Genomic DNA, 21380 nt, shown 5'->3' on the forward strand with positions numbered 1-21380 from the left:
TGGTAATTAACCACTTCCCGCCCGCCCTATAGGCGATTGACGGGAATGTGGTTGCATTATCCTGACCAGGGGCGCGCAGAGCGGCGATCGGTGCTGTGGCGTGTCACTCTGACACACCGCATCTCCGATCTCGGTAAAGAGCCTACTGACGTAGGCTCTTTACCATGTGACCAGCTGTGTCCAATCACAGCTGGTCACATAGTAAATAGGAAGTGCCGTTGATCGGCTTTCCTTAGTTCATGCCTGATAGGCACGAGTAAAGGAGAGCCGATCGGCGGCTCTCCTGACAGGGGGGGTCTGCACTGGTAATCAGAGCATTGATTACCAGTGCAAATCATTAGGGGGGGTGCCACTAGGACCACCAGGGATGCCCACCCATGACCCCAGGGATGCCCACCCATGACCCCAGGGATGCCCACTATGGCCACCAAGGATGGCAATCGGGGCTCAGGGAGCCTGCCAGTGCCCTCCCCATCAGTGCTGCCCCCCAATGCCCATCATTGCCATCTATCAGTGCGCCCCACCAGTGCTGCCCATCAGTGCCGATCAGTGCCAATCATTGCCGCCTATCAGTGCCCATCAATGGCGCCTATCAGTGCCCAGCAGTGCTGCCTATCAGTGCCCACTAATGTTGCATATCATTGCCCATCAGTGCTGCATATTCGTGCCACCCCATCAATGCCTGTCAGTGTGGCCTCATCAGTGCTCATCAGTGCAGGAAAAAACATATCTATTTACAAAATTGTATAACCTAAACAAAAAAAACGTTTTTTGTTTTTTTTTTCAAACTTTTCGGTCTTTTTTTATTTGTTTAACAAAAAAAAAAAATCCTTGTGGTGATCAAATACCACCAAAAGAAAGCTCTATTTGTGGGGAAAATTTTTTTGTCTCAATCAGGAAAGGTAAAGGAAGTTTTTTGTTCGCTTTATGAGGCTTGTGCATCACATAGTAGAAAAATATGGTACTTCTTAAAGGAGCATTTAAAGCTGCTAACTCCAATCAAAAGAAAAAATCTTCCCTTGCATTGGAGCTCCCCCTGCACTGCAATCATTCACTGCTCTATTATGCTGCAAGAGCGAGGCATAAGGTAAGTAAAGACCTTTTTTCCTAGTACCCAAGGTATAACTGACCATTTTAGCCTTCCAGTGCAGGAAGAGCCACAGGACAATGGAGGGTGTTTATTTTCCCTGGAGTTCAGCTTTATTTTATTTTTTTTTTTAAATGCAAGTATGATATTTGCCCCTTGCTATTCCTATACAGCAGGTCTGGAGTGTGAGAGGAAGAAGCAACACAATTAACCAATCAGTTATGTGCTGACAAGAATTATGCTGATAGGAGGAGAGAGCAGAGTGATAGATGGGGGCATCACTATGCTGCCTATCCCTTATACTGGCTGTGGGTCCAGGACAACCTGGGCTCTGAGGAATTGGGTTCATTTATGCTGTCCATCAGATTGAGGACATTTAGAGGCAGAAAAAAGGACTTCAAGGGAAATCTCTGAGTTGAAGGTTAATACTGCAGCAAAAGCTGGTTTTGTTATTTTATTTTGATGGGCTAATTTTAGTATGGAGTTCTGCTTTAGGTAATATACTTTTTTTTTTTGTCTCTGCCAATAGTGACCTTTCCTCTGGATCTGACCAAAACCCGCCTACAAATCCAAGGAGAAGCGGCCCTGAAGCAGCATGGAGAAGCCGGCCTGGCAGTGCCCTATAGAGGGATGGTGCGCACTGCAGCTGGCATAGTGCAGGAGGAAGGCTTACTGAAACTCTGGCAGGGGGCTACACCCGCCATCTATCGCCACATAGGTAACTAGCTGGAGAAATCTCTTATACAAAAGCATTGATTATTCTGGGGCACTGTAAGAAGCAGGGTGTCACCAGGAAAGAAAATTAGGGGTAATCTCCCCATTGGAGACATAGATTCCAAAAAAGAAGTCTAATCCTTTATCATTTTAATGAAAAAAAAGTTAACTGGAGCTTCAAGTTTATGGAACAAATAACCAGCATGTCAAACCTTAACCACTTTACCACTAAGCCTATTTTTGACACTTTTTGTTTACAAGTTTAAATCTGTATTTTTTGCTAGAAAACGACTTTAAACCCCTAAACATTATATATATTTTTTTAGCAAAGACTCTGGAGAATAAAATGTCGGTCATTGCAAAAATTTTTGTTACGCAGTATTTGCGCAGCAGTCTTTAAAACGACATTTTTTTGGAAAAAATTTGAAAAATCACATTTCACTGCATTTAAAAAATACTAAACAGTAAAGTTAGCCCATTTTTTTTTTGTATATTGTGAAAGATGTCACGCCGAGTAAATAGATACCCAACATGTTACGGTTTAAAATTGCGCCCCCCCGTGGGATGGCGACAAACTACGGTCAATAGAGATCTCAATCTGCGACGCTTAAAATGTATTTAACGGTTACCAGTTTAGAGTTAGAGTGTAGCTCTTTTTTTTAAATTATTGCCCACGCTCTGGCGATCGCGGCGATACCTCACATGTGTGGTTTGAACAGCGATTTCATTCGCGGCTCGACTTGCGTATACGTTTTTTTTGTGCGCGAGCTGACGGGGGCGGCTAAATTTTTTTTTTTCCTATTTATTTTTTCTTTTTTTTTTAACTTTATTACAGGTTTTTTAAAAAAAAAGAAAATCTGATCACTTTTATTGCTGTCACAAGCAATGTAAACATCCCTTGTGACACCAATATGTAGTGACAGGTACACTTTATGGAGGGATCGAGGGTCTAAAAGACCCTAGACCCCTCCACTACACTTCCCTGTATGCAAAACGCTGAAAACGGCATTTTTGCATACAGCCGTTTTTCAAATCTGCCGCCTTTTGCAGCACAGTAACCCGGAAGTGACGTCATGGACGCCGCCTTCGGGTTACGTCATCGGAGACCCGATCGATGCCGTTTCCGGCATTCATCGGGACTCCATCCAGCCGGCGGACGTGCCGGCTGGGTGCTCGGGGCTCCCGGTGGGACGGGAGGCCCGAGCAAAGCCACAGGAGGGGGGGGGACGTCCCCTCCCCCCCCCCCCGGGTAACGATCGAGCGGCTCCCGAGCCGCATCGGTCGTTACAGACGGAAAGCCGACCGTCGGCTTCAAACCACGGTACCGGGATGATGCCTCTAGCTAGAGGCATCATCCCGGTATAACCCCTTAAAGTCAGCCGACGTAGGTCTACGTGGCTAGACGTTAAGTGGTTAAAATTGCATGTGCCCATGAAATGGTGACAAACTTCGGTACCCTATATTTTCCACGAGCAAGATTTTAAAAGCCCCTACAGGTCGTCCGGTTAGAGTTAACCATGAAAAGTGGCCCCTTAATTACTGCTCTCATTCTGGCATGTGCAGCGAATTACGTATACCGTAGTTTACATTTTCGCATCTAGGAGATCCAAGCACAAGCATTTACATTTGCACATTCCTGTATGTGGGGGGGGAGGGAGCTCAAACATTTTTTGGGAGGGGATTTTAAGTGCTTGGGTTTAATGTCACCACATAGGGGTTAAAAAGTACCCATGTGATGCTTTTTTTGGTGACAGGTTCTCTTTATTGAAACATTGGGGTTCTGTAAAACCCCTGATGTCCCATGTGTCCTCCAGTAAACCTAATAGTGTGTGTGTCTGTTAGATTCTTCGAAAGCCATACCTTTTGGGGAAAGTGACACTAGGACCCTTCACTTCTGGGTTACTAGCAGGAAGGGGTAATCGGTAAACAGACAAATAAAAGAAAAGAGGTTCCGCCACTAAAACTACTACTGTGGTAAAGTCTGGGATAAAATTGGGCTTGTAAAGTGGATGTGGCGCTGCTTTCTTAATGTGAGCCCAATAACCTACCTAATGAGCACCTACAGTTAGGTCCATATATATTTGGACACAGGCACAATTGTCATACTTTTGTCTCTGTATGCTCCCAGAATAAAATTTAAACAAACAATCCAAATGCATTTGATGTGCAGACTTTCAGCTTTAGAGCCCATTCCCATTGAGGCGACACGACTTCGGGGAGCAACCTGTGAAGTCGCGTGCACCGCGACTTCGGCGCGACTTGCAAAAATTTCACATGGAAGTCTATGCAAGTCGCTCCGAGGTCGCCCCAAAGTAGTACAGGACCCTTTTTCTAAGTCGGAGCGACTTAGAATGGGTCCTGTACTACTCAATGGACCGCGACATACCGCGACTTGTCAAGCTGACAAGTCGCCTGACAAGTCACGCTAATGTGAATGGGCTCTTAATTCAAGGGGTTGAACATAAAGATCAAGTACAAACTTTAGGAACTGCAACCATTTTTATACACAGTCTCCCCCCCCCCCCCCCCCCATTTTTAGGGGCTTAAATGTCGTTGGATAAAATAATACATTCATAGATAAAATGTTACTTTCTAATATTTTGTTGAGAATCCTTTACTGGCACTGACCGCCTGAAGTCTGGAACATTCCTAAAGACTGGGTTTCCTCCTTTCTGGTGCTTTGCCAGGCTCTAACTGCAGCTGTCTCCAGTTGTTCTGTTTGTGGGTCTTTCTGCCTTTAGTTTTGCCTTCAGCGAGTGAAATACATGCTCAGTTGGGTTGAAATCGAGTGATTGACTTTGACATTGCAGAACATTCCACTTATTTTCCTTCAAAAGCTCCTGGGTTGCTTTTGCAGTGTGTTTTGGATCATTGTCCGTCTGTACTATAAACTGCCATCCAATCAACTTTGCTGCATTTGGCTGAATCTGGGCTGACAGTATATCTCTAAACACTGCAGAATTAATCTGGCTGCTTCTGTTTTCTGTCACACCATCAATAAACACCAATGACCCAGTGCCACTGGAAGCCATGCATGCCCATGACATTACACTGCCTCCACCATGTTTTACAAATGATGTTGTGTGTTTTGGATCATGAGCTGTTCCAAGCCCCCTTCACACTTTTGCCTTCCAGTCATTCTGCTACAGAATAATCTTAGTTTCATCCATCCAAAGAATGCTTTTCCAGAACTGGTCTGGCTTTTTTACATGTTTTTTGGCAAAGTCTAATCTGGATTTTATTTTCTTCAGGCTTATGAATGGTTTGCATCTTGTGGTGAACCCTCTTTATTTGCTCTTGTACTTTGACAATGATACACCCACCTCCTAGAGAGTGTCCATCACTTGTCTGGATGTTGTTAATGGGTTTTTCTTTCCCATAGAGAAGATCCTGTAATCATCCACCACTGTTGTCTTCCGTAGATGTCCAGGCCTTTTTATGTTGCTGAGCTCACCAGTGTGTTCTTCTTTCCTCAGAATGAACCAAACTGTTTATTTGGCCATTCCTAATGTTGCTGCTATCTCTCTGATGGGTTTGTTAAGTTTTTATAGCCTAACAATGGCCTTTTTCACTTTGAATGCATGATGTAGGTTCACAGCAATAGATTCCAAATGCAAATACCACACTAATGGGCCATACACACTATACAATTGTCTTTAGATTTTTTCCTTTAGACTTACCAAAACCATATAATATGAGTCAAACCTAAACACTTTCAATTTGTGCAATCAGGCAGGCCCTTGCACTACATAGTAAAGGTAAATCTAAAGAAAATCTTACAACAAAAGTTGTATAGTGTGTATCCAGCTTTAGAATCAACTCCAGACCTTTTACTGGTTTAATTGATGAAGAAATAATGGAGTAGCCCACACCTGGCCATGAAACAGCTTTTGATTCAATTGTCCAATTACTTTTGGTCCCTTGAAAAGGGGGGTGGCTATTCTTAAGAGCTATAGTTCCTAAACCCTTCCTCTGATTTTGGATGTACATCCCCTGAAATTAAACATGAGTGTGCACTTTCAGCCCATATCCATTATAGAACTATATCTTGAATATGTTTTGGTAAATACCTGAAAAAAACAAAAATTGTGCCTATATATATATATATATATATATATATATATATATATATGGACATAGCTGTATAAATATACCTGAAATGAATGTGCCAATAAAGCAACATGCTCTATATTAATCCTGGTTCAATGTATTAAAAGAATATACTAAAGCAAGTGTATTTAAAAAGATAAATATATATGTGAACAAAGTAAATAAACCTGATGTCAGCACAAAATAGACCTATTAACACAATGAAAATAAATTATTATTTCAGTCCAATCCGGATCAAATTGTATCTCTGCAAATCAATATGAAATAAAGTGCTATATCCAAAGTGATTCATTAACATCCGTAGTAGAAATTAGAAAAAAATTGACAAGTGCTAGAAAATAATATAAGTCCATAACATAGTGTCGTATAAATTAACAAATCATGTGGTGTGCTGGTGTTTCCACACGTGCTTCCCCCTCCTTTTTGCACACTCACCAGAAGGAGAACAGATGTTCAGTGATCTCCCTCTCCTCTATTTAGCGGCTCCCGCTATGCCAGTCCGGGGGTCCACTAATCAATCTAAAAAATATAGCAGGGGCGTGTGTGTGTGTGTGTGTGTAGGGTCGGGGGGGTGCAAGACACACATACAAGGGTGTGTGGAAGCTATCCGTCAACAGTCTGCATATGGTGGTGGCAGTAAAAGTGTTTAATGATATGGGCGACCTTCTAATGGTCTTTCATTTTCTGCTCCTGATTACTCCCCGTTTTTTGTTGATCATCCTCTTCTTCTCTTTTTTTTTTTTTTTTTTCTGGATGGTTGTGAGTTCATAGGTCACATTCCTTATTTCTTTCTTGTACAGTGTACTCCGGAGTCCGCATGGTGGTCTATGAGCAAATTCGAGACTCCCCACTTGGGAAAGGAGACAGCGAAATGTTTCCTCTTTGGTAGGTTATCCCCAAACTCTTCTATTTTTATTATATGACCATTCAATTCCTATAGGGTGATTAGGTGTTGTGTGTGGACAAAGCTGAAGCTCACAATGGGAACTATTGGCTTGTACCTATAGGCGCCACTTTTTTATGTTTTTAGGTAGCTGATAGCAAAATCCCTATGGGCCAATAACTGCTTCCTCCCTCCTAGGGGGCATTGCAAGGCTCCTTAATGCTGAACTTCAGGCAGTTCTAAAGGATGCACATTATTGTAGCTCTGCTGAGTAAGAGTCCTCACCCATCCTATTCCCCTGCAGGGATTCTGCGGTGGGGGTCGGATCCTTATGCCCTGCCTCCTGGCCACCATCTTACCCTCTGTTACGGGGGGGAACCCCATGCTGTGATGTGCTTTCACAGCATTGTGATTCACCTTGTATCTCCATTGACTTTTACCATATGATCTAATTTTTTACATCATTAAAGTGTAACTCCACTTTCAGGGGCGGGGCGGAAATAGCAAATAATGAAAAACAAAATATATATTATAGTGTATACAATTGCGCCATAAGTCATATTGTAATTGAATGTTATTAAAAATGACCTTTCTTTTTCAGTTTTGTAGCTGCTGTAATTTTCTGAAAATGCAATGCAATATGGCTGCCTGGAGGTGTTCTTTACACAGATTGGCTCATTGTGATTGGCTCACTGATTTTCCCAGAAGTCTACACTAAGATACAAGTCAGATTTTAGGCATCCCCTATAACAAAAATGTCAGTTTTGGTGAGATACTCCCAATAGGAACACGTCTAAAGGGATGCAGGCCCAGCAGCTTTCCTCATTAGTGCTCTGCAGCTGCTACAGTTGATTGATAATTGTGAAACCACTCCCATTAGACTCACTCAGCACAGAATAACAAAAGTTAGGAATCTGCAACAAAGTTTGTTAAAATCTTTGTAAGGTGCATAGGGGTGCATGTGCACCCAGAGGGGAATATTTTTTTCCCTAAAACGTCTTTCAGGACAGCACCTTAGAGAGATGGCTCCTCCCTCTCCTCAACAGGAAACACCCCATCCACCAGATTTTAAAAGGAGGCTTCTCCCACCATTCGTCAGTTTTTGTGTTTCCTCTGGCCGAGGAACACCTCTGTTGGGAGCTGGGCTCTTATGGTGCTATCCTAAGAGACTGGGCTTCCTACGTCCACCTTACCCTATATTGGAGACTTTGCTTCCTCCCATTCACGCGACCGACTACAGTGCATGGGCTCCTTCTTCCTCTTCAGTGCTCTAGGCTGAGTCAGGACCCCGCTGAGCGCAACCCCGGGAAGGCATTTCGGCGGCGGTACGGTATTTTTTTCTTAACCCACCACTACTTTTTCAAATTTGCAGCCACTTTTCCCAGATCGAGTGACGCTCGTCCAGCTGGAAGTGACGTTTCCGGAAGGGGCAGTGTTCGGCAGGGGGCGTATGGCGTCATTTCCGCCGACGCAGGGGAAGAAGGGAGGAGCAAGCTGGTGCCTATTCCCACTCGCTGATGAAGCTGTATCCATTCGCTTGGCAGCGGTATCACCGTGGCTTTCGGTACCGGTTCCGGAGACCAAAAGCGCACCTGCACTGGACCGGAACCGGTACCGAAAGCCACGGTGATACCGCTGCCAAGCGAATGGATACAGCTTCATCAGCGAGTGGGACAGGTACCAGTAAGGCCCAGGTAAGGGGTATCTCTGTTATGGCCTATCTTACTGTGGGGTCTCTCTCCATCCTTTTTTCCTATCTCCCCGGTGGCTGGGGGCCTGTCAGGGCACATGGGGCTTCCCTTAAATGTCTTCCTGTGCACCTTGGTGGCCCTGAGAATCAGGCTGACTCATAAGAAGAATGTGTATGTCTTTTCTTTCATATCTTCCAGGCTAAAAGCTCTGTTTTCAAGAGGAAATGTCCCTCATGCAAAGCAAAGTTGTCCGAACACTGGAAAAAGACACTTTGCCAGGGGTGTATTGATGCCTTAGTAAAAGAAGAAGCATCTGCAGTATGTGGCGATTTAGTCGCATCGGTGAGAAAGGAATTGGATGCTACCATTCAATCCTTTCGGTCATCCCTGCAAGATCCTGCCCTGAGTCAGCCATCAGCCTCACTTTCTTCTCAGGGTTCACAATTGGTTCCTTCGGTGGGAACAGAAGGGGTCCCTCCCACCCAAGGAGATCATTCCCCCTCACATTCCAAAGAGGATTCAGAGGAAGAAGAGGAGGAAGGGGCACAAAGAAGGCCCTCTAAATAAAAACTGTCCTTGGAACAGGTGAATGGTCTCTTAAGGGAAGTTTATATCACTCTGGGTCTAGAGGAAGATAAGAAGGAACTATCCCTGCATGATAAAATGTATGCAGGCGTGGACGAGCCTAAGGGTCGTACCTTTCCAGTGCATCAGACCATCTCAGATGCGATCAAGAAAAGAAAACCTTCTTCCCTAAAGCCTTTAAGAGGCGGTTTCCTTTTGATGAGGACCCAGGGGCTCCCTGAAATAAGATGCTAAAGATTGATGCAGCCTTCTCCCAGGTTTCTAGGTCAACGGACCTAGCATTTGAAGACATGGGAGTCCTGAGGGATCCCATGGATAAGAAGATGGACCAGCAACTTAAGAGATCCTGGCAATCCATCATGGGGAATCTGAAACCTGCCATGGCAGTTACCTGTGTGTCCAGGAATCTGGAATTCTGGCTTAGCCAGTTAAAGGCACACATTACGGCAGATTCACCTAAACAAGAAATTTTGGATTCCTTCTCCATGCTCTCCACGGCCATAGGATTCATCTCAGACGCCTCAGCAGAGTCAGTGAAGATGACGGCAAGATCTGCAGCGTTAACCAACTCGGCCAGAAGAGCCCTTTGGTTGAAGACATGGCCTGGAGATACAGCTTCTAAGAACAAGCTGTGTGGACTCCCATTCCAAGGGGATCTCCTATTCGGTCCTGAGTTGGACTCTGTTCTAGATAGAACAGCGGACAAAAAGAGGTCTTTTCCTGTTAAGAGAAAACAGCCAGCTAAAAAGCTTTTTCAACCTCAAAAAGCTCAGCAGAATAGCAGACCCCAGGAGAGGAGAAGAAACTGTTCGACACAAAAACCTAAAGGAAAAGGAAGTGTTCTCTTCCATCCTTCTGTGTCAACCAGCAAAACACAATGACAAAACATTGCCGGTGGGAGGAAGATTGAGGGAATTCCTCCCCTATTGGGCAGCCATAACAGAGAGCCAATATATTCTAGATATGCTGTTCCAAGGCTACAAAATAGAGTTTTCGGAGACGCCACCCGAAAGGTTCTTTGTCACAAACCTCCCAAGAGATGCAGCAAAAGCCCTGGCTATGATGGACCTGCTAAAGGACCTGAGACGACAGGGAGTTGTCTGTCCAATACCAGTGGAGGAACAACATCAGGGATTCTATTCCCACATATTCTTGATAAAGAAACCATCGGGGGATTTCCGTCTTATATTAAATCTGAAACCACTAAACAGGTCAGTTCTGTACAAAAAGTTTCGAATGGACTCAATTCTTACAGTCAGAACCCTGTTAACAAAAGGATGCTTCATGGCATCAATAGACTTAAGGGATGCTTACCTACATATCCCTATAGCCCCTCACTCACAGAGATTCCTAAGGTTGGCGATAATTCTGGGAAAGGAAATGCTTCACATCCAATTCAAAGCACTCCCTTTCGGGCTATCAACCGCCCCTCGTATTTTTACGAAAGTAATGGCAGAGTGTCTAGCTCCCCTCCGCCTTCAGGGAATCTCTGTGGTGCCTTACTTGGACGACCTGCTTTTCTTTGCCCCTTCCGAAGAAAAACTTCAAGAGGATCTGCACAAGGCAAGAGGTCATCTAGAGTCTCTGGGCTGGATAGTAAATATCCAGAAGTCGAACCTCACACCGGCTCAACTGGTTCAGTTCCTAGGGTTTCAGATATGCTCTGTGGAACAAAGAATCTTCCTACCAGAAGACAAACCGGTCAAAATACAGAATATGGTAGCAAGGCTACAAACAAATCAGTGGTGGTCAATCAGAGAGATCATGTCAGTCCTAGGAAACCTGACTGCATCAATACCAGCCATCCAATGGGCAAGGCTTCATTTTCGACCACTCCAATATTTCCTCCTCAGAATCTGGGATCACAATCCAGAGACTTTGGATTTAAAGGTAAAGATCCCCACCAAGGTCAAGAGATCCCTCTGGTGGTGGAGAAATCAGATAATCTTGTCTTAGGGATTGGCCTGGGCCTTCCCGGCAGACCAAAGATTAACAACGGATGCCAGCAGATGGGGGTTGGGAGCCCACTGGAACCAAAACCTGGCACAGGGGATTTGGTCTCAGATCGAGACAACAAAATCCTCGAATTGGAAGGAGTTGAAAGCAGTCGGCCTGGCTCTAGCTGCCTTCTCTCAAAATCTTCAGGGGACTCATGTTCAAGTCCTTTCAGACAACGCCACCACAGTGGCATATCTAAACAAGCAAGGGGGCACAAGAAGCAAAACCCTACAGCTTTTGGCAGCAGAAATTCTGCAGTGGGAGGAAAGTCGGTTGCTTTCCTTGTCAGCAATCCACCTAAAAGGTACACTAAACAGTGTGGCGGATTACTTAAGCAGGCAGAAGATCCGAGAAGCAGAGTGGAGCTTAAATCCAGAAGTCTTTATGTTGATAATCAAGACTTGGGGAAGACCAGAAGTGGATCTGTTTGCAACAAAAGAAAACGCAAAACTTCCACTTCTCACTCCACAGAAGCAACAACTCTCTGGGAGTAGATTCCCTGGCACATCCCTGGAAGTTCAGTTTGGGGTATGCCTTTCCCCCCTTCCAACTTATTCCGCTGGTGTTGAGAAAGATCCAAACGGAAAGAACCTCAGTGATTCTGATCACTCCTTATTGGCCCAAAAGGGTCTGGTTCTCATCCATCCTTCAACTGACAGTCAAACCTGCCTTTCAGCTCCCTCTTCGTCAGGACTTACTGCTTCAAGGTCCAGTCTATCATCCAGAAGTGGAAAAGCTAAAGCTCACCGCCTGGTATCTGAGGAGCAACTGCTGAAAAGGAAAGGACTTTCAGACGCAGTGATTACTACTCTACTTTCCAGTAGGAAAAAAGTCACAAGGGATATTTATGCAAAAGTTTGGAAAACTTATAATACCTGGTGTCAATCAAAAGACCAAAACTTGGACAGTATAGTTTCAATTTTGGAGTTCCTTCAGGAGGGTGCAGTAAAGGGTTTGGCAGTAAGTACCCTCAAAGTGCAAGTAGCAGCTTTAGGAGTATTCCTAGAAAAGCCCATTTCCTCAGAATCTCTGATCATCAGATTCTTCAGGGCCCTCACCCGCTCCAGACCAGCACCTATAAAGAGTTTTCCCAAATGGGACTTATCAGTGGTCCTTCAGGCCTTTACGAAGGAACCTTTTGAACCACTAGAAACAATTACACTAAGAAACCTTTCCCTCAAGACTGCTTTCTTGGTGGCAATAACATCAGCAAGAAGAATTAGTGAACTGCATGCTTTATCGGTTATTGAACACTTTTTGTCCATATATCCAGACAGGATAATTCTCAAGACGGATCCAGGGTTTCTCCCAAAAGTAGCTTCAATGAGAACCCGATCACAAGAAATTGTGTTACCAACCTTCTGTCCTGATCCATCAGGAGATAAGGAAAGACGTTTTCACTATCTTGATGTAAGAAGAGTTCTTCTACACTACTTAGAGGTTACTAAAGAGTTTAGAGCCTCAAATTCTCTTTTTGTTCTTTTTTTCTGGCAACAAAAAAGGTCGCCAGGCATCAAAGGGATCAATAGACAGATGGCTTAGATCCGCTATTTTAGAGGCTTACTCCCAAATGAAATTGTCTCCCCCACAGGGGATCAGAGCTCACTCTACTAGAGCGCTAGCCACTACATGGGCAGAAAAAGCTGGTGCCACTCCAGATCAAATCTGCAAAGCGGCTACGTGGTCAAGTTACTTTACATTTGCAAGACACTATAGGTTGGACCTTTTGGCAGCTGAGGATCAGACTTTTGGCAGAAAGGTCCTTCAGGCTGTGGTCCCTCCCTAAACTAAGTAAGTCTCGATAATCCTCTCTAAGGTGCTGTCCTGAAAGACGTTTTAGGGAAAATTCAAGTTAGACTTACCGTTAACTTGTTTTCCAATAGTCTTTCAGGACAGCAGGAGTCCCGCCCTATTGTATAAAATTTATTGCTGTGATTAACCATATCTGTTTATGTGTTCCAGCATGGGCCGGAGGTACTCTTCTACAAACTGACGAATGGTGGGAGAAGCCTCCTTTTAAAATCTGGTGGATGGGGTGTTTCCTGTTGAGGAGAGGGAGGAGCCATCTCTCCAAGGTGCTGTCCTGAAAGACTATTGGAAAACAAGTTACCTGTAAGTCTAACTTGAATTGTTTTTCTTAACCACTTAAGCCCCGGAAGATTTTACCCCCTTCCTGACCAGGGGGTTTTTTGCGATTTTTTTTTTTTTTTTTACTGCGTGACTTTAACGGACAATTGCGCGGTCGTGCGACGCTGTACCTAAACAAATTTCACGTCCTTTTTTTCCCACAAACAGAGCTTTCTTTTGGTGGTATTTGATCACCTGTGCGATTTTTTTTTTTTTTTTTTTTTTGATCACGCGCTATAAACAAAAAAAGAGCGTAATTTTTGCAAAAATAACAATATTTTTCACTTTTTTTTTATATGAAATTCCCCCCCAAAAAAAATGTAAAAATCAAAATTTTTTAACATTTTCAGCCAATTTGTTTTACGCTACCTATGTTTGGTAAAAAAAATCGCAAAAAGCGTATTTTGATTGGTTTGCGCAAAAGTTATCGCGTTTACTAACAAAGGGAAAGATTTTTGTCATTTTTGGTGTTTTTGACACTTTTGGGGTTACCAGTGACATTACTGCAGTAATCAGTGTTATAAATATGCACTGTTACTGCAAAAATGACACTGGCAGGGAAGGGGTTAACCTTATTGGACAGGGAGGGGTTAAGTGTGTCCTAGGGGCGTGCTTCTAACTGTAGTGGGACATTCCTATTGGTGTAAAAAAAAAAGATCAACGGTTCTACATAGTAGAACCGTCTGATCTTCATTTTTACACAGGGAGAACTGACAGGCGGCTTGTTTACATAAGCCGCTCTGTCTTTCTCCCGCTGTACCGACGATCGTAGTGTGACCAGCGGACATCGGGTCCGCCAGTCACACTCCCGCACTCCTCCATGAACGAGCCGAGGCGGGCGCGCGCCGAGGCGGGCGCGAGCCCGCCCGCTATTTGCTCTAGAAGGAGTGACAGGCGAGTGACGTAGATCTACATCACTCTGCCTGGCCGGGGCTGACTGCCGCAGTAAATATACTGTGCGCAGTCGGCAAGCGGTTAACAAAAGTGGAGTTGCTTTAACCTCCATTTAAGTATACCCCATGAATAGCAGTGGATTCTAGCTACTTAATACAGGGCACATCCTAATATGATTTGGTTGTCAATTTTCCTTTATTAATACTTGTTTGTATATTGGCATGGTCTTTTAACAGATATACACATAAACCTACTGTGGAAGTGGACATGCATAGTGGCGAAATGCATAGAGATCAATCACAGCTCTTATTAAGGAATAATGCGTTATCTACCACGCTGATACGTTCAAACTATGTTTTATTATGACATTATCAATGTGGAAGTGTATATATGTCTTTTTTATATAAATTCTAATAAAAATGTAGTATATTTTTTTATTTTTTTATTTGATGTACTCTTTTACTTAGTAACACTCCTAAAAAGTCCCATTGGCAAACTGCATTTCTGTGTTGTAGAAATGAGTGAGCTTTACTCTGCTCTATATTGCAATCGTCTAGCTGGTGACAACTAATGTGCCATGGCCCTAACTGTACAAAGTAGTCCAAAAGAAAAAAAAATCAGTGCATCCAGATTTAGGAGGCTTCTCACAGGGCCTCTGGATGTGTCTTGTAGCATCCTGTCCTGCTATTTCCATAGCCGCAGTTTCAGGGTCGTTCAGATTGATTTCACTTGTTGCCTGAATTAGCTCTGTTATGTGTCCTCTCTTTATCTCAGGAAGTCTGTTGTCGGAGGAATGACGGCTGGAGCTATTGGTCAGTTTTTCGCTAGTCCTACAGACCTGGTGAAAGTACAGATGCAGATGGAAGGAAAGAGACGGCTTGAAGGAAAACCTCCCCGGTCAGTGTGTCCAATTAAAGAAAAAACTCTTTATGTTTATAGGAAAACAGGCCAATTCCCTGCTCCAGGTGAGAGATGTAATCCTGAGGACAGGTGGGACTGGGTGCTAGCCCCGGTTCACATCCGTGAATAAAACTTGGGAAAGGAATTGGCTGCGCACCTCCGCCAGTCCATTAGATTTATTGAAACGTGTAGAAAACTGCCACCAGGACAAGGGCACAGACCCCTGGAAAGGTTGATGCGTTTCACACTGACCGTGCTTTTTTTAAAACCAAAAATCTTTATGGTTTTTAACAGTTTTACAGCATATATTCTTGGGCGATGCAGACAGTTTTGTGGTAACAGGAGTAAAAAAGGAGCAGCACAGTAATTTCAGAGAAGGTACTTTCTCTTGTATTAGAATAAAGGAAGAAGAGGAGTGAGCGAAGGTACGGCAGAAGAGAGACAAAATTGTGGAGGGGAAGTTGGGTATTAGCGAGACACAACTCTGGAGGAATGAACACAGGAGGCCCAGAATACAGCAGCATTGTCAGTCTGGGGGGGGGGGGGGGAATGTTAAATGTATTTAGGTGATTTAGAACCACTAACAAATTGAAGCCAAACTCCACCTCATGCTTTATAATCAGTTACAAAAAATAATTTTACATGAATAAATAAAAGCTGATCATTTTAATCACACCTGCCAATTTTAAGTGGTTTATCTCCTTCGTGTAGACTAATTTGTTCTGCTGGAGAGCTTGAACTTGTGAAAAACAGATTTGCTGGCTTGATCATCAGATGAAAATAAAAGAAAGAAAGCCTAAAAAGGAAACTAATGAAGCCATCACATCTAAGAATTGATAAGCCGAAATATACTAAGGCTCCATTCACATATAGGCGTTTTGGGGGCGTTTTTCTGCTCTAGGATCAGCTCTCAAAACGCCCAACAAGACAAATCCTATTCATTTCAATGGCCCCTGTTCACATCTGAGCATTTTGACGCCGTGAGCAAAACGCCCAACGCTCAAAAAAGTACATGAGCTTCTTTTTGGGCAGATTACAGGCGTTTTCTGTTGGTCTCTAGTCAATCTAAAAACGCCTGCACAAAAAACGCCTGTAAAAACGACTGTAAAATGCCTGCAAAAACGCCTGAAAAAAAGCCCATAAAAACGCCTGTAATAGCAACGCCAAGATGTGAACGTAGCCTTAATAAATAGCTTCACATGCAAACTTTAAAGCAGTATTAAGCGCAAAAGCAAACATTTAGGCTACGTTTCCATTGGTCTCTATTCAATCTAAAAACGCCTGCAAAAACGCCCATAAAAACACCTGAAAAAACGCCCATAAAAACGCCTGTAATAGCAACGCTATTGAACGTAGCCTAAATGTTTGCTTTTGCGCTTAATACTGCTTTAAAGTTTGCATGTGAAGCTATTTATTAAGGCTACGTTCACATCTTGGCGTTGCTATTACAGGCGTTTTTATGGGCTTTTTTTCAGGCGTTTTTGCAGGCATTTTACAGCCGTTTTTACAGGCGCTTTTTGTGCAGGCGTTTTTAGATTGACTAGAGACCAACGGAAAACGCCTGTAATCTGCCCAAAAAGAAGCTCGGGTACTTTTTTGAGCATTGGGCGTTTTGCTCACGGTGTCAAAACGCTCAGATGTGAACAGGGGCCATTGAAATGAATAGGAATTGTCTTGTTGGGCGTTTTGAGAGCTGATCCTAGAGCAGAAAAACGCCCCCAAAACGCCTACATGTGAACGGAGCCTAAAAGAGAGGTATGGGTTTAAGAAATAAAAAAAATAAAAACATTTATACTTGCCTAGGTTGATGCGCCATTAATCCAATGCAGCATCTGTCCCTAAGACCAAGAACTGAGTGATTAAACCCCACCAATCGTTCAGATCTCAGTCTTCAGGATGCAGAGAGCTGGTGACTGTCAGTCCCTGGCTCTCTGCTCTTTTTCAAAAGAAATTCATATGCGGCGGTCAAATATCAGTCCGTATACATAAACAAGTGCGATCCAATCTGCTTACCAGATAAATGATATAATAGGCCTGTCATCAGACAAAGTAGATGTTGATTCTCTCTCGGGAGCCGCTCTTCTCCTGGCTGTACTTCTCATCTTCACTGCCAGGATCTGGGGACACACCGAGCAAACTGTCCATTACCAATAAGGCCAGTAGCCCCATTATCATCGTGCCATGGAGCTTATTGATCACCACTACCAGGATTGTCTGATTGTCTGCTGTATTAGTTTGTCTGTCTGGTTTCGCCTCGTTTGCTGTGGGGGATTCTGCCGATATTGAGAGAACCAACATCTACTTTGATGACAGGCCTATTATATCGTTTTATCTGGTAAGCAGATTGGATCGCACTTGTTTATGAAAACGGACTGATATTTGAACGCCCGCATGTGAATCTCTTTTGAATATATTTTCTGACGGTCAATATCAGACTTTGCTGGCAGCTGAACTTTTGGACTTTATATTTATATTTGTTTAGAGCGCAGAATATTTCCTGTTTTTTTTTCTCTGCTCTTTTTGTAGGAACGTTCTTACAAAAATCTACCAGTGTATGACCAGCTTTAGAATCTCTCTTGTTTCTGTGGTCTGTACTGTGCCATAGATCACAATGGTTCCCCCTATGACTTTTATTTTTGTTCTCTTATCAATCCTAGAGTCCGAGGCGTTTATCATGCTTTTGTGACCATTCTATCCAAAGGGGGAATTCGTGGCTTGTGGGCCGGCTGGGTACCGAATGTTCAGAGAGCTGCACTGGTAAATATGGGAGGTAAATGGACCTATTATTTCAGATGACCTCTTTCTGTATCTAATGGTGCAATGTATGTAAGTGGCTGTACGGTAAAGGTGTGATGGGAGGCATCTAACATCCTCATTATAATAACCGTGACTATAATCTCAAGCCTAAGGCCCCTTTCACACAGGCAGGCCGCTCAGATCCGCCTGTCCGTTTTTTTGGCGGATCTGAACGGATGCCCCGTGCATCTCTATGGGGCATCGGATGTCAGCGGAGACATATCCGCCCGTACGATCCAATCCGTCAAATCTGGACGAATGGAAACCCTATTTTATATCCTCCAGTGGATCAGATCGGATGAGAATGGACAGATGGCCCGTACCCACCCGATTTCCCTATAGAGACCAGCGGGGACCTGACAGCTCTCTCTCTGCACACAGCACGGAGACAGAGCTGCCATCCGCCTGCTCAGCGGGGGATCAGCGGATCGATCCCCCGCTGAGATAAACTGAGTCCGCCGACGGACTCCCTTGTGTGAAAGGAGCCTAAAGGCTGGGTGGAGCTTGGGAAGTCCAGTTACACCTGAATTCCAAAGATGAGACCTATATTTTTCTGTTAAAAAAAAAAAAAAAATGGTTTATTGATTAAAGTCTAAAGCCTATCTAAAATCAAAACTTTTTTGGAAAGAGAATGGTTAAAGGTCACCATAATTTTTTTTTTTTTTCCCACCAAATGTGTCCAATTAAAGATCTTTTTCTTTCACTCCCTGTCCTGTAGACACAATGCAAACTAGGGAAGTCTCTCCAAAGTGAAGAAAATCTTCTCTTAGGCCCCTTTCCCACATACGGACCATTCATTTCATCAGTTCAGTCACATTTTGTTGTCATATGTTTTTTTCAGTTAACATACGTTTTCATCCATTTTACGTCTGATCCGTTTTTTTTTTTTTTTTTTTTTTAACAGATGAAAAATAGGACTTTAAGCCCCGGTTCACACTTATGCGATGCGGGAAGGCTGCGAATCCGCAGCCTGTTCCCGCATCGCAAACGCACCCCCGGCAGATCACACTGCCATATGCGATACGCTGGGGGTGTCAATGTAATCTTAACGACACCCCCAGTTTGATCGCATATCGCAGTGCGATCGTGCAGTTCGCACAGGATCGGATCACACAAGTGTGAACCGCTGTGCGATCCGATCCTGATGTGGCTTCCAAAAAGGGTCCTGTGCGTGTTGGCTGCGGTGCGAATTTAGCCATACAAAGTGTATGGCTAAACTCGCACCGCACAGCCGATCGCATGTAATGAAGGAGCAGTGCGCTCCGACATTACATGCGAACGCCGCAGCCGCAGTAATGTGAACCGAGGCTAATACGTTCAAAAAAACAGATGTTGACAGAAGCGGATGAAATTTGGATGTAAATGGATGATCATCCATTTACATCCATTTTCCATAGAGATGCATTGATGTCCAGTTTTCTTTCGTCAATGGATGAAAAACGGACGAGTGGTCCATATGTGTGAAAGGGGCCTTAGTTGTCATCAGAACAGGTGTCAGAATTTTAGATTTTTCCCTCATTTTCAGTCCAAGTAGCATTTGTCACCAGGACAAATAAAGTCAATTTCCCCAGCAGGGACACAGGCAGTAAATTAAGCCCAACAAGGATTCTAGCCCCTTACCAAAATCCCCAAAAAAGTTTTAGCCTTTTGTCATACTTACCTGCTCTGTGTAATGGTTTTTAACAGAGCAGCCCTGATCCTCATCTTCTCGGGTCCCCCGCCGTCATTCATGGCCCCACCCGCCCTGCTGACTGCCCCCATAGAAAGCTGCTTGCTATGTGGGCACTCGTGTGTGCTTGAACCTGAGCCCTGCTCTGTGTGTCCATATGACACACATAGCACAGCTCGGCCCCCCGCCCCCTCCTCACTGGCTATGACTGACATCAGTGGGAGCCAAAGGCTGTCTCTGAGCCAATGAGGAGGGAGAGAGCTTGGAGAGCAGCTGCTCTTGTGCACAAAGCTGGATTGAGATCAGGCTCTCAGGTAAGTATTATGAAAAGTTGGAGGGGGGGGGGGGTGAGGGGCTGCATACTGAAGGTTTTGTTACCTTCATACTTAGAAACCATGAAGGTACAAAACCTTCAGCCTTTTAATCCCTTTAATACTTACCTGTCTCATTATCTCTGCTGCCAATTTAGGCTCTTGAAGAGTAAAGCTAAATAATCTCTTTTTTACAACACAGAAGGGCTGTCAGATGTTCCCTTCGCAGTCTACATACAAAACATTTTAATCATATGTTGGTTCATCTATTGTCAGCACCTTCTAGTGGCCATAATGCATTGTTTTTTTTGATCAAAGTATTTCGGGGGGGGGGGGGGGGGGATGTATTCTGCCCACTGGATTGCACTGATGATATAGGAACTACATACATTAGAGCAAATCCAGGGACGTTTTGTTCTGACTGTACAGATGTTTGTCACATCTGCACAGCAAACATATAATACATAGACCCCTTATTTTTAGTGTTACCACTAGGAAACTATTGTAATCTCCAAAATATGGCCAAGTAATTGACTTAATATACATTAAAAGGAACATGTGCCCAAACTATTCACACTAAATTCTCAAACAGTAAAAGCACTTTATAACAGGCCCTTATTCATCTCTGTAGCTTTAGGCAAGGTGGAGAAATACATTTTCAAAGTTTCTAGAGCTAAAATTTAGGCTTGGTTCACACTTATGCGATTCAGGAACCACAGTGATTCCTGTGCGGGTTCCCGCATCTCATATGACTCGCAGGCAGTTGACACTGCTCTTTGCGAACTGCTGCAGGTGTCAATGTAAAGTTAATGACACCCCCCAAATCCTACCCCAAATCCTTTCGCAGAAAGCAGTGCGAACTGTGAAGTCGGGAGAAATCGAATCACATAGATCTGAACACCCATGCGATCCGATTCTAATGCAGACCAAAAAAAAAGGGTCCTGCACAATTTTGGTGCGAATGCAATGCGATTTCAGCCATACAAACTGGATGGCTGAATTAACATCGCACAGACATTGCATGTGATGTGCACATGCATGGCCTGCGAATCATGGCTGGCATCACATAAGTGTAAACCCAGCCTAAAATCTGGACTCTTTCTGTTGCAGCGAATCTTTGCAGCTTGCCAGCCCTTTAATGTAAGCATTGTTGGGGTCTTTGAGAATAAAATGCTTCATAGTGCTACAGTAAAAAACTCATATGTGTGTGTATATCTTCTCACTGCATTAAAACGTGTTGTACATTGTCACCATGTCTTCTGGCACACACAAAGTCGCGCACTAACAAGGTGCGTTGGAGTGCCATTTAGCATTAAAGGCACTGCAGTGTGCCTACGAAAAGGGAAGAGGCATTTTTTGTGCATTCTCACAATGCCCAAATGTGAACCTAGACTTCTAGACAATCCATATTGTTTCCATCCACTCTAATTATCCTGATCCTTAGTGGTGATTTTTATCTCATTGCATTTGAGTTGTTGACTACACACATTTTATTTGTGCAGAATGTTGACTTCATACGTTTTGGGATTATAAGCATTTGTGTGTTTTGTTTTTGCCAGTACTTCACCTTTGTGAAGTACTTTGTGTTCTATCAATGTAAATTAAACGTGGGTCA

At 43.8% G+C, this 21380-nt stretch overlaps 1 protein-coding gene across 1 annotated transcript in view; it reads left to right on the top strand.

Annotated features, from left to right (window-relative positions):
• Window positions 1-21380, top strand: part of SLC25A27 (solute carrier family 25 member 27) — a 46291-nt gene that overhangs the window by 3494 nt on the left and 21417 nt on the right. Inside the window, exons 2-5 of the mRNA XM_082252087.1 lie at window positions 1617-1805; window positions 6712-6796; window positions 14864-14986; window positions 17647-17759. Coding sequence (XP_082108213.1) covers window positions 1617-1805; window positions 6712-6796; window positions 14864-14986; window positions 17647-17759 — 510 coding nt within the window. The remainder of the gene's footprint in view (window positions 1-1616; window positions 1806-6711; window positions 6797-14863; window positions 14987-17646; window positions 17760-21380) is intronic.

This window comes from Pelophylax lessonae (assembly GCF_965119305.1).
Source record: "Pelophylax lessonae genome assembly, chromosome: 3".
NCBI classification, from domain to species: Eukaryota; Metazoa; Chordata; class Amphibia; order Anura; family Ranidae; genus Pelophylax; species Pelophylax lessonae.